Here is a 13,226-nt window from a genome sequence, read left to right on the forward strand (position 1 = left end):
AGACGTTGGGAGTTAATGCCTCCTTCTGCAACTGGATCCTTGACTTTCTGACCAGCATACGCCAAGCAATAAGGATAGGCAGCAACACCTCTGCCACAGTTATTCTAAACCCTGGTTTACATCTCCAGCCCCCTAGTCTACTCTCTATACAATCAAGGTTGTGTGCTTGCAGATGATATCATTGTAGGGGACCATATCTCAAATAATGACAGGTCAGAGTACGGGAAAGGGATAGAGAGCTTAGTGACATGTTGTCATGACAACAATCTTTCTTTCAATGCCAACAAAACAAAAGAGCTGGTCATTGGTATCAGAAAGGGGAGCAGCACACATGCTCAATGTTGTTGGGTTGAGGGGGTTGAGAGATTCAAGTTCCTAAACATAAACCTGTCTTGGTCAAGCCACATTGATGTCACAGCCAGGAAAGTTCACCCATGCCTGCAGTTACTTAGGAGGCCAAAGAAGTTTGGCATGTTCCTTTCGACTCTTTCCAATTTTTATCAATGCACCATAGAAAGCATTCTGTCTGATTGCATAACAGCTTGGCATGGCAACTGCTCTGTAAGCGTTTGCAGAAAACTGCAGAGAGTTGTGGACACAGTTCTGCGCATCACAGGAACCAGCCTCCCCTCTACAAACTCTGTCTGACTTCTTGCTGCCTCAGTAAAGCAGCCAGCATAAGCAAAGATCCAAACTACCCCAGACACTCGCTCTTCTCCCTTTTCTCATTGGGCAGAAGATAGCAAAGCTGGAAAGCAAGTACCACCAGGCTCAAGGACAGCTTCCATACCTCTGCTATCAGCCCTTTGAGCAACCTCTTGTATGATAAGATGGATTCTTGACCTCACAATCTACCTTATTAAGATATTGCACTCTATTGTTTACCTGCACTGCACTTTATCGGTAGCTTTTACAGTTTACTCTGCATTGTTATTATTTCACTTTGTTCTAGCTCAGTAGACTATGTAATGATTTGATCTGTATAAACATTATACAATACAAGCAATACACGCTATCTTGGTACATGTGACATTCATAAACCAATACCACTGCTAGTGAATGGATTATTGATGACTTATTTCATAATTGCATCATCTTTCATCTCCCTCACTTTAGCCAACTGCCTGTGGGTGAATGTTTGTAAAATGTACCTGTTTTCAGAAAAGCTTCTGTTTAATGCATGTGCAAAGGCTGCCAATATCATCAGTATCATCAGTAGGCTGAAGTAATAGGCACAGATTTCACACCATGAGAGAGATTATGATAAAGCTCAGAACCTGAAGGAAATCATGGAGGTGGAATACTAGAGAAAGCAATAAATCAAATAAAGTGCAGGGAATGATTATGTAGAGAGGATGCAAAAATTGATTCCCCTTGAATATTTTGTTCATCTAAGAGATTTACAGAGAAACAGGTGTACTCATTCCATTGCAAATCTTCATGTCTAGAAATTGCAGTTTTTTTTCATGAGGCATGCTAAATCTGTGTTGTGTCCATTGTTAGCACCCATAAAAAATGTGAAATTCACCGGGACCCTGTTTAAAACAGTGATAAAGCAGGACTTGTGCCTGAAGGGATTAAGCTTAATGTAGTGCAACTTCAGACAGCTTGCTGTGCACCAGTCTGAGAAAGGCAGCTGGTTTTAAAGGCACACTCCCCATGGCAGTCAGAGACCAGTAATACCGTAACACCATAAGACATGGGAGCAGAATAAGGTAATTTGGTCCATCGAGTATGCTCTGCCGTTAGATCATAGCTGATTTATTATCCCTCTCAACCCCACTCTCCAACCTTCTCTCTGTAACCTTTGACTCCCTGACTAATAAAGAGCCCTATCAACCAACCTCTGCTTTAAATGTATCCGATGACTTCGCCTCCACTGCCATCTTGGCAATGAATTCCACAGATTCACCACCCTCTGACTAGTGAAACTCCTCCTCCTCTTTGTTGTAAATGGACATCGCTCTATTCTGAAGCTATATCCCCTGGTCGTAGACTCCTGCATTATAGGAAACTTTCCCTCTGCATCCGCTCTATCTAGGCCTTTCAATATTCGATAGGTTTCAATGAGAGCCCCCCCCCCCCATTCTACTAAACCTCAGCAAGTACAGGACCAGAGCTATCAAATATTCATCATTTGTTAATCCTTTTATTCCTGGAATCATTATCGTGAACCTCCTCTGGACCATCTCCAATGCCAGCATATCTTTTCTTAGATAAGAGGCCCAAAACTGCAGTCAACCCCTGAAGTGCAGTCTGACCAATGCCTTATGAAGCCTCAGCATTACATCCTTGTTTTTATATTATAGTCGTCTCGAAATTAATGCAAACTTTTCATTTGCCTGTCTCAACACCGACTCATCCTGCAAGCTAATCTTTAGGAAATCCTGCACAAGGACTCCCAAGACTCTTTGTTCCTCTGATTTTTGAATCTTCTCCCCATTTAGGAAATAGTCTACACCTTTATGCCTTGTACAAAAGTGCATGATTATATACTTCCCTCCACTATATTCTATCTGCCAATCGCCTATTCTCCCAATATGTCGTAAGTCCTACGCAGATTCCCTGCTTCCTCAACAGTACCTGTCCCTCCACCTGTCTTCATATTGTCTACAAACCTGACCACAAAGCCATCAATTCTGTCATCCAGATCACTGACGCGCAATATGAGAAGAAGCGGACCTAATACTGATACCCGCAAAACACGACTAGTCACTGGCAGCCAATCAGAAAAGGTATCTTCTATTCCCACTCTCTGTCTCCTGCCAGTCAGCAAATTTTCTATCCATGCTAGCATATTTCCTGGAATACCATGAGCTCCTATCTTGGTAAGCAGCCTTATGTGTGACACCTTATCTGAAAATCTAAGTAAACAGCATCAGCTGATTCTCCTTTGTCTACCCAGCTTGTTATTTCCTGAAAGAATTCCAGCAGATTTGTCAGGCAATGTTTCTCCTTAGGGAAATCATGCTGCCTTTGGCCTATTACATTATGTGCCTCCAAGCACCTCAAAGCTTCATCCTTAATAATGGAAGACAGACTAACTGGCCTATAATTTCCTTTCTTCTGCCTCCCTCCCTTCTTAATGACTGGAGTGACATTTACAATTTTCCAGTCCTCCGGAACCATTTCAGAATCTAGTGATTCTTGAAAGGACATTACTAATGCCTACACAATTTCTTAAGCTACTTTTTTAAAACCCTGGCATGTAGGCCATCTAGTCCAGATGAATTATCTACCATCAGATATTTCAGATTCCCAAGCACCTTCTTCTCAGTAATAGCAACTATACTCACTTCTGCCCCCTGACATGGCTGATTTTCTGGCATATTGCTAATATCTTCCACCGTGAAGACTGACACAAAGTACTTACTAAGTTCTACCACCATTTCTATGTCCCCGTAAACAGAAAATAATCTGCAGATGCTGGGATCAAAGCAACACTCACAACATGCTGGAGGAACTCAGCAGGTTGGGCAACATCCATGGAAACGATGAGTCGACGTTTCGGGCCAGAACCCTTTGTCAGGACTGAAGAGGGAAGGGGCAGAGGCCCTATAAAGAAGGTGGTGGAGGTTGGAAGTAGAAGGCTGGTAGGTTCAGTTGAAAAACCAGTAATTCGAAAGACAAAGGGGTGGGGGAGGGGAAGCAGGGAGGTAATAGGCAGGAAAACAATGGGTAGTAGAAGGAGGCAGAACCATGAGGGAGGTGATAGGCAGCTGGGGGACTGGGCAGAGTGAAATAGGGATAGAGGAAGGGAGTGGGAGGGAATTGCCAGAAGTTGGAGAATTCTATGTTCATACCAAGGGGCTGAAGACTACCTAGACGGTATATGAGGTGTTGCTCCTCCAACCTGAGTTTAGCCTCATCATGGTAGTAGAGGAGGCCATGTATGGACATACCTGAATGGGAATGGGAAGCAGAGTTGAAGTGGGTGGCTACCGGGAGATCCTGTCTGTTGTGGTGGACGGAGCGGAGGTGCTCGACGAAGCGGTCCCCCAATCTGCGTCGGGTTTCACCGATGTAGAGGAGACCACACCGGGAGCACCGGATGCAATAGATGACCCCACTAGACTCACAAGTGAAGTGTTGCCTCACCTGGAAAGACTGATTGGGGCCCTGAATGGTGGCAAGAGAGGAGGTGTAGGGACAGGTGTAGCACTTACGCTTACAGGGATAAGTGCCGGGTGGGAGATCCGTGGGGAGGGACGTGTGGATAAGGGAGTCGCGGAAGGACCAATCCCTGCGGAAAGCGGAGAGGGGTGGAGAGGGAAAGATGTGCTTAGTGGTGGGGTCTTGTTGAAGGTTGCAGAAGTTGCGGAGGATAATGTGCTGGATCCAGAGGCTGGTGGGGTGGTAGGTGAGGACAAGGGGAACCGAAAGGTCCCTTCACCTTAAGCTCCATAATCAGAGCTGGTTCATTACACAGCACACAATCCAGAACTGCCTTTCCTCTTGTGGGCTCAACCACAAGCTGCTCTAAAAAGGCATCTTGCAGATATTCTACAGATTCCCTCTCTTGGGATCCAGCACCAACCTGATTTTCCCAATCTACCTGCACAATGAAATCCCCTATGACTATCATCACATTGCACTTATTACAAGCCTTCTCTATCTCCCATTGTAATTTGTATCCCACATCCTGGCTTCGTTTGGAGGCCTGTATCAGGGTCTTTTTTACACATGCTGTTTCTTAACTCTGCCCTCAAGGACTCTACTTCTTCCAATCCTGTGTAACGTCTTTCAAGTATTTGATTTCATTTTTTACCTACAGAACTACCCTACCCCATTTGCCCACCTGCCCACGTTGTTTCCTTTCAATACAATGTGTACCCAATTATGATCTTCTTTCAGCCACAACTCAGTGATGGCCACAATGTCATGCCTGCCAATCTGTAACTGCACTACAAGATCATCTACCTTATTTTGTATACTGCATACATTCAAATATAACACCTTCAGTCCCGTATTCATCACGCTTTTCAATTTTACTTCAGTTCATTCCACTGACTGCAATTTTTCCCTATCCTCACAGTCTCACTACATACCACATCTACATGTATACCAATTGCCCCATCCTCAGCCCTATCACTCTAGTTTCCATGCCCCTGACAAATTCGTGTAAACCCTCCCCAACAGCCTCTAGCAAACCTGCCCACAAGGACATTGGTCCCCCTTGGGTTCAGGTGTAATCCATAACCCTTCCCTTTTGTACAGGTCAGGCCTTCATTAGAAGAGTTCCCCATGATCGGGAAATCTGAAACCTTGCCCCATGGACCAATTCCTCAGCCATGCATTCATCGGCCAAATTATTCTACTCTTACTCACACTGGTGCATGGCACAAGCAGCAATCCAGAAGGTACTGCCCTTTTTAGCTTTCTACTTAACTCCATATATTCTCTCTTCTGGACGGTTTTCCTTTTCTTACCTATGTTGTTGATACCAATATGTACCAAAACTTCCAGCTAGCTGCGTTTAGACTACTATAGACCTGATCTGAGACATCACTAACCCTGGCACCTGGGAGGCAATTACACCCTAAGGCTGTGCAGGACGAGAGAAAAACTGCACTGGATGTAGAATGGAGGGAGGAGATACACTCGAAGGGACAAGAATATACTAATCATAGACACAGGGTAAGGAGAGAGGCATTTGTATCAAGGGAAAGGTATTCAGCTAGTCTCACCATATGAAGGGTCTGGCAGGATGTGACTACAGTTTGTCCTCTCATTTGGGCAATGCAGAAGTTACTCTGATGTTTTCAGGAGACGTTGTCAGAGTGAGTTGTGTACCACTGTAACCAGTTATAGCAAATGAATGCAGTTACTAGATCAGCAATTTATTCACAGTTGTATTATGATCAGTGCAGAGGAAAGTGTGAGGGTGCTCTCAGAAAAATGATTTTTGTGTTAAGGATTATATTGTGAAGAAGGTAATTTTGTAAGCATTGTGAATTACGACTGAGCAGATTTATTATGGAAAGCGTTTCTCTTTGCCCTTAATGGTTTCCCTCCTGTTCATGCCCCATTCATTTTGTTGATCGGAGAGCTCCAGGTAGGATGTTTCTCTTACTGTTCTTCAGCTATCAGTTAGTGCCTCTCGAGATCCAAGTCTGCACTTTCTGGAGAAGCTCAATTTGATTTCAAATTGCACGCTGTTGTTTTCTTGGGGTGAAAATTATTCTCCAATGCCAAGCACTGAGGAAATAAGAAGTATGTTTTGAAGCTAAATCTCAAGGAAATGGGCTTTTGTGCTTTATTATTCAGGAAAATTTGCATTCACTGAATCCATCTTTTGTGTGCTGCCAGTTATAAACATCTCAAGGACTATATAAGTACGTTATTCGTCAAAGTTGAACAGAAAAGCTTTAGAGGGACAACTTGTCCCAGACTCAGAAGTCAACAGAACAATTTTTCTAATGTCTAAACAAAATGAACACATTTGAAGATAGTGAATGCCCTCCGCACACACTCATACATGCACATACACACGCAGTGAGTATAATTATTCTGTTGTTGGCAAGCTATAATCTTGAAGACCTTTACTGTCATCAAAATTGTTTCACACTAATTATAGATTCGACATCAGAACTGTGTTTACTTTGATTTACTGTAGTTGATCATCGTGGTGTCTTAATTAATTGTTACAGCTGTATTTTGGTTTCTTTAAACTTATATAAGAGGATACAGTGGATTCAGGTTAATTGGGCATTGGTTAGTCGGGGCATCTGCTTATTTGGGACAAGTTGTAGAAAAACAAAAGCTAATTGAAAAAATAGCCAGGATTCCCTTCATTTGTTTGGGACACTATGCCCCAACTGGGGCAGGAGACTGTTGCTGAACAGTTTCTAACTAGCGTCAGATGTGTGTACTTATGTGGCTGCTACACGCTGCACTGTGCTTAGAGAAAACAGTTTTTAAACAGCATTAGTTGTGTGCACTTGTGTTCAAAAAGCAGTAATTTTTGTCACTGATGGTTGGCGAGAAATAAGCAGTATGACAATTCAGAACTGCTTTGCTGTGGTTTCAAGCATTTAGACTTGGAGATGCCGGTGACTAGTGGTGTTCCTCAAGGACCAGTATTGGGACTGCTGCTCTTCACATTATTTGTCAATAATTTGGATAATGGAATTGATGGCTTTGTGGCAAAGTTTGCGGATGATACGAGGATAGGTGGAAGGGTAGGTAGTGCTGAGGAAGCAATGCAATTGCAGCAGGACTTAGACAGATTGGAAGAATGGGCAAAAAAGTGGCAGATGGAATACAGTGTTGGGAAATGTATGATAATGCATTTTGGTAAAAGGAACAATAGTGAAGATTTTTATCTACGTGGAGAGAAGCTTCAAACATCAGAGGTTCAGAGAGACTTAGGAGTCCTTGTGCAAGACTCCCAGAAGGTTAATTTACAGGTTGAGTCTGTGGTAAAGAAGGCAATTGCAATATTGGCATTTATTTCAAGGGGAATAGAATATAAAAGCAAGGAGATAATGCTGAGCCTTTATAAGACACTAGCCAAGCCACACTTAGGAGTATTGTCAATGGTTTTGAGCACCATATCTCAGAAAGGTGTGTTGTCATTGGAGAGTTCAGAGGAGGTTCACAAGGATGATTCCAGGAATGAAGGGGTTAACATATGAGGAGCATTTGGCAGCTTTGGCCTTAACTCACTGGAATTTAGAAGTACGTGAAGGGATCTCATTGAAAGCAACCGAATGTTGAAAAGACTAGATAGGGTGGATGTGGAGAGGATGTTTCCTATGGTGGGGATATCCAGTACTAGAGGGTACAGCCTCAGCATTGAGGGGTGACCCTTTAGAACAGAGGTAAAGAGGAATTTTTTAGCCAGAGAGTAGTAAATCTGTGGAGTATTCTGCCAGAGACTGCGGTGGAAACCAAGTCCGTGGGTATACTTAAGGCAGAAGTTGATAGTTTCCTGATTGGTCAGGGCATCAAAGGATATGGCGAGAAGGCAGGTGTATGAGTTTAAGTGGGATCTGGGATTAGCCATGATGGAATGGTGGAGCAGTCCCAATGGGCTGAATGGCCTAATTCTGCTCCAATGTCTTATGGACTTATGGTCTAAGATTGTTTAGATACAATTTACCACACATAAAGCCATGTTGACTATCCCTAATCAGTCCGTGTCTATCCAAATTCTTTTCTATCTCGTCTCTTAGAGCACCTTCCAATTACTTTCCCACTACTGATGTCAACCAGTAATTTCCTGGCTTATTCTTTGAGCCTTTCTTAAACAATTGAACAACATTAGCTATCCTCCAATCCTTGGCACCTCACCTATGGCTAAGGATGGTTTAAGTATCGCTGCTAGACCCCTGCAGTTTCTGCACGAGTCCTCCCACAGGGCTTGAGAGAACACCTTGTCAGGCCTTGGGGATTTATCCACCCTAATTAGCCTCAAGACAGCAAACACCTCCTCCTCTGGAGTCTGTTTAGGGTCCATGAAGTTGATGCTGCTTTGCCTCAGTTCTGCCTGATGGGAGAGGGGAGAAGAGAACAGAGGATGCCTGGGGTGGATGGAGTCTGTGATTGTACTGTCTACTGTACTGAGGCAACGAGAAGTGTAGTCAGAGTCCAAAGAGGGGAGGCCATTTCCTTTGATGTACTGAGCTGTGTCTTCATCTCTCTGCAACTCCTTGTGGGCATGTGCCCAGTTGTTGCCATATCAATAATCCAGACAGAATGTTTTTATGTGCATTGTTAAAAATTGGTAATGGTCTTTTAAAGCCAAGGTTGTCCATAAAGTCCATATTGTGAACTGGAAGGTGTATAGTAGTTTTCCTAGAGTGAGAGGAAACTAATTATAATTATGAACTACTGAGATGTTTGCTGTTAAAATGAAGCTAATTATAAACCAATATGTTGATTAACTCTGAATTTGTCCTATATAGTTGACAAATAAAAATGACTGCACCATCCACTGATTGGCTAGTAGGCATTACACTTAAGCAAGATGCTTCTCCCTTCTCTTCTTGAACACAAGAGATTCTTCAGATGCTGAAAATCCAGAGAAACACACAAAAATGATGGAGGAACTCAGCAGATCAGGCAGCATCTATGGAGGGAATAAATGAGAGATTCTGCAGTACTGATGAAGGCTGTTGGCCCAAAACAGCTACTGTCTATTCTTGTTCATAGGTACTGCCTCACCTGCGGAGTTCCTCCAGTATTTGGTATGTTGCTCTACTTACTCTTCTTGGCTTTTTTTTTCTTCTTAGTTTGAGAAAGTCAAAATCTGTCTCTCCCACTTCTCCCTGTGTCCTTAGCTTAGACATACAAGTGCACTACGCTCCTAGATAATGGTTGCCAGTAAGTTCACTTGAATAAGTTCATTTCCAGTTCTGATGGGTCAATGATCTGTAGTGCTAGCTCTATTCCTTTCTTCACAGATGTTGCATGATCTGCTGAGCACCTTCAGCGTTTTTTGTTTTGATTTCAAATTTCCAAAATGTGCTGTGTTTTGCTTATGTTTCGTTTCAATAAATCTGGTGAGAGTATTTTCTTAAACTTCTGTCTTAATTTAATCTCAATCTCAAACAGATGTGTTGTTCTATTTCTGGACATCTGCTTTATATAATTTTAAGTTTATGTTACTAGGGTTGTGCACTAGGATTTAAACAAATAGAGTAAATTATAAACCTGAAAGAAGATACAGTATGTTTAATCTTCTCTGAAGGAAAAGCAGCTGAAAAATATGAGATAGCAAATGCTTGGCTTGGCTTGGAACTCTTCAGAAATTTCTTACACTATTTCTGCTTCCTCTTCCTGTGATATTGTGTTTGTATTTGTTTGTTCCCACTTAATGTGGTTTCTTTGTATTTTCTCTTGAACCCATCAACAAAATTTGCTTTTATTCCTCCATCTGTATATCGTTGTTAAATGTGAATTATGTTTGTCTTTTAATTTACTTAGTTTTACTAAATATTCATTTATTCACAAGTTATAAAGTAATTCAAATATGGATATTAAATTGCTTCGGAAAGGGAAGGATGAAAATGGAGCCTTCAAGTCCCACATCATACCAAGTGAACAACTAGCCATTGGCATCAGACACTGCTGAAGTTGTCACAGCCACCCAACTTGCCTAACAACCACCTTATGTCTATCAATCAAAGCTTGTATCTAATAGTCATATAATTTAGCTCACATTCCCACGTATCTCACAGCAGCACAAAATTGCAGGTATTTAAACTTGACAGTTAAATCAGTTGCACAGATTGCTTAATATTCACTTACACCTTTCCCTTCTCTTACCCAGCAAGGTGTGCAGAACTATGTGCAACAGGAATTAACAAGAGAGAAGGAGACATAGCTACGTGTTAATATTCTACATTATTGAACTGCAGGAGATTAAGAGAAGGTGTGTGTTGGAGCATAAATTTTCGAAGTGGCAATGCTGCTGCACAGTGATTTCTGTCATGATTTATTCGCCCTTTGTGCTGCCACAGAATATTTAGTAGAAATGTGCTAATCATTTTCCAATATGTACTCAACATACCATGTCAGCCAACACTGATGCCCTGTACCAAGAATGTGATTAATTCATTTTCTGACAAAGAATTGGAACTGAAGTGATAACCTATCCTTTTCATTTTACAATGATGACTGACCAGCAAGTTTTTTTGTTAATGTCTGGAATTGTTCATATGTCAAGTATAATGTTTCTAACGTTTGATAGGAAAAAGGGTCAAATGTGTACGGCACATATCACCAGGATAACAGATGGCCTGCATCCAAGGGTTTTAAAGAAAGTGGCCGAAGAGATAGCAGAGCCGTTGGTTGAATATTCTCAAGAGTACAGAGTTCGGTGAGGTTTCCAGTGGATTGGGAAACTGCAGATGTGACAGCCTTGATCAAGCAGGGAGGGAGGCAAAAGGCAGGGAAGTACCGTGAGCTCATTATCTGATATGATAGAGAGATGTAGCACAGAAACGTGCCTTTTAACCCTCAGTATTGGAGTCCATGCCTATCATCAACTACCCATTTACACTAATCCTGTAATATTTTTCAGAAGGCAATGAGTTAAAAGCATTCTAAATTCCTTTTGAACTTGTAGGTAGACAAGATTGCCGAAGTATGGAAATTTCATGCACTAAAAAAATCAAGTGGGATTGCAGTCCATCTGCTTCGGAGACGGAAAGGAACCCGACCCCGAGATCATCACAAGTACCTCAATCTTTACCACAAATAAATGTCAAAGCCACAACATAGTACATGAACTTCGTATCGTTAACTTATGTGGAGACAATCCATCAATGGGTGTGATTTATATTGAATCAAATAAAATCAGTTTTATGACCTTACACAGGTTTATATACCACCCTTTTTATGAACTACACCACTTTTTCTGGACTATTTTGCAATTTTCACATTTTAAGAGTAAGCTAAGTTATTTTCTGAAAACAAAGGAAAACTGAGCACGTACAATATTATAGAAAATGTCTCAGTCCCATTCAATTGTCTAAATTTTTTCAATAAGATTGCATCATGGCAGTCTGAATGAATTCATGGCAGCTTTGGTCTCAAAATTATAGAATAATATTTAGATATGTTGCGTTGTCATTGTTTAAAGCACTAATGATCATCTCGTTTTTGGGCTTATAACATTTTTATATGCTTTCTGCTCATATGAAGATAACAACAAATACTAGTTTCAAGCCATCAAGGTTTTAAAGAAAATGAAAATATATATTTTTATATTGCGTTTTCAAGTCTGTTGGCATTCCAAAGAATTTCATAGTCAATGTAAAAATATAATTTTGATGTCGTGCAATGTATCGAGAAAGCAAAACAAAAAGAAAGGAGCCGATGATGGAGGATTGTAACCCCAATTTTTAGAGAAGAAGAGATTTCAGGGCACAAGAATAATAATAAGGAATAATGTGTTAAGGTGAAAAAAATTGCAGCCAAGTGCTTGGTACCCTGAATGCTATAGGTTTTTAATATTGTAATTATTTGTCTTATCCTGGCACTTCTCAAGCTGGTAATTGTGTAAACAATCAGGTTGTCACATTGGTTGATATATTCTGTATTAATGTAGGCTAATAATCCAATAAGGGTAAAGTCATTCAAGAGATTTGAGGGAAAAGTGACACAAATCAACTGTGTGGGTGGCAGCCTCTCTGGAATAACAACACACCAGGCATAGCCAGTTTTAATGACCAGACTGTGGTTCTGTGTCCCTTGACAGCTGCCTACCCACGTTGCTGAAATAGGTGGAATGGGGAATTTAACTCATTTGACCAGCTGAAGAATAGCATTAGTGTTCTTTGCATTGGGGGAAGTGGGGATGGCAGTGCAGGCATGGGAGAGCTTGTTGGCAAGGTGTGACAGATAACATTCAGAGCACCAGAAACCCTAGGCTGACTCCGAAGAAATTCCCTGTATTTCTTTTCCTGCATGGGAGAGTCTGAAGCTTAACTTAGAACTCGTGTTCTGATAGAGTGCAATCTGCATAAATATATGCAACTGTAACGTTTAGCCTTCTGCTTTCAGAAAGAATATTCTCCAACCTTTCTTTTGCTTGTAGATTTTGTACTTTTAATTCTTTTCTATCTGCTTATGTTGGTTCTGATGGTTTCAGAAACACTTCAGGATGATTTATACTATTTAGGAGATTCAAACTCCAACAAAACATATTTTAAGAACGTAGAGGGAGGGAGGTTTTTATTGTGTGTTTTAATTCATGGTACATGTTATATATTATTAATGTGAATATTATATTCAGGTTATGAAGTAAATTATATTTTATCTCAGTCTGGTTTGTTTACTTATGCTATAGAGAGTTCCCATCTTTAATTTTTACACTTCCAGCTGTTTTACATGTGCAGAGAATTCATCCCAGAACAACATCTCTGGATATGCAAAGTAAATATCACTTGGCTAAGAGGCTGTGTGGAGAAAGATGATTGCATTTACATGAAGCCTTCACAATATCCATGTATCAAAGTGCTCTGCAGCTAGGGAAGTACTTTAGAACTGATATAACTGCACTAATATACAAAATGTACCACCCAAGTTCCAAAGCAGCAAAGCAATAAATACCATTAATTTTATTTTTTTGTGATCTTGACTGAGAGATAAATATCAGAGAGAACACCTGATCTGAATAGCGCTATGGGACCTTTATAAACCTTCCTCAGTACTATGCTTGAATGGCAGCCAAGATTTTACTCAATTCTCTTAAGGAGTGAAGAAAGCATTATAAG

The 13,226-nt window shown here is 41.1% G+C and overlaps 1 protein-coding gene across 7 annotated transcripts in view; it reads left to right on the forward strand.

Moving 5' to 3' along the window:
• Nucleotides 1-12,749, forward strand: part of LOC140205846 (BTB/POZ domain-containing protein 19-like) — a 190,241-nt gene extending 177,492 nt beyond the window's left edge. For 4 of the 7 annotated variants that reach the window (XM_072273624.1, XM_072273627.1, XM_072273626.1 and 1 more), the window contains one exon: nt 11,075-12,749. In XM_072273624.1, the coding sequence (XP_072129725.1) occupies nt 11,075-11,209 (135 nt within the window). In that variant the 3' untranslated portion in view covers nt 11,210-12,749. Of the gene's footprint in view, nt 1-10,276; nt 10,379-10,696; nt 10,862-11,074 lie in introns of those variants that run through there. The other 3 variants (XM_072273628.1, XM_072273629.1, XM_072273625.1) reach the window with 3 other exon arrangements.
• Nucleotides 12,750-13,226: the final 477 nt, after the last annotated feature.

The sequence above is a fragment of the Mobula birostris genome, chromosome 12 (assembly GCF_030028105.1).
Source record: "Mobula birostris isolate sMobBir1 chromosome 12, sMobBir1.hap1, whole genome shotgun sequence".
In the NCBI taxonomy this organism is placed as follows: domain Eukaryota; kingdom Metazoa; phylum Chordata; class Chondrichthyes; order Myliobatiformes; family Myliobatidae; genus Mobula; species Mobula birostris.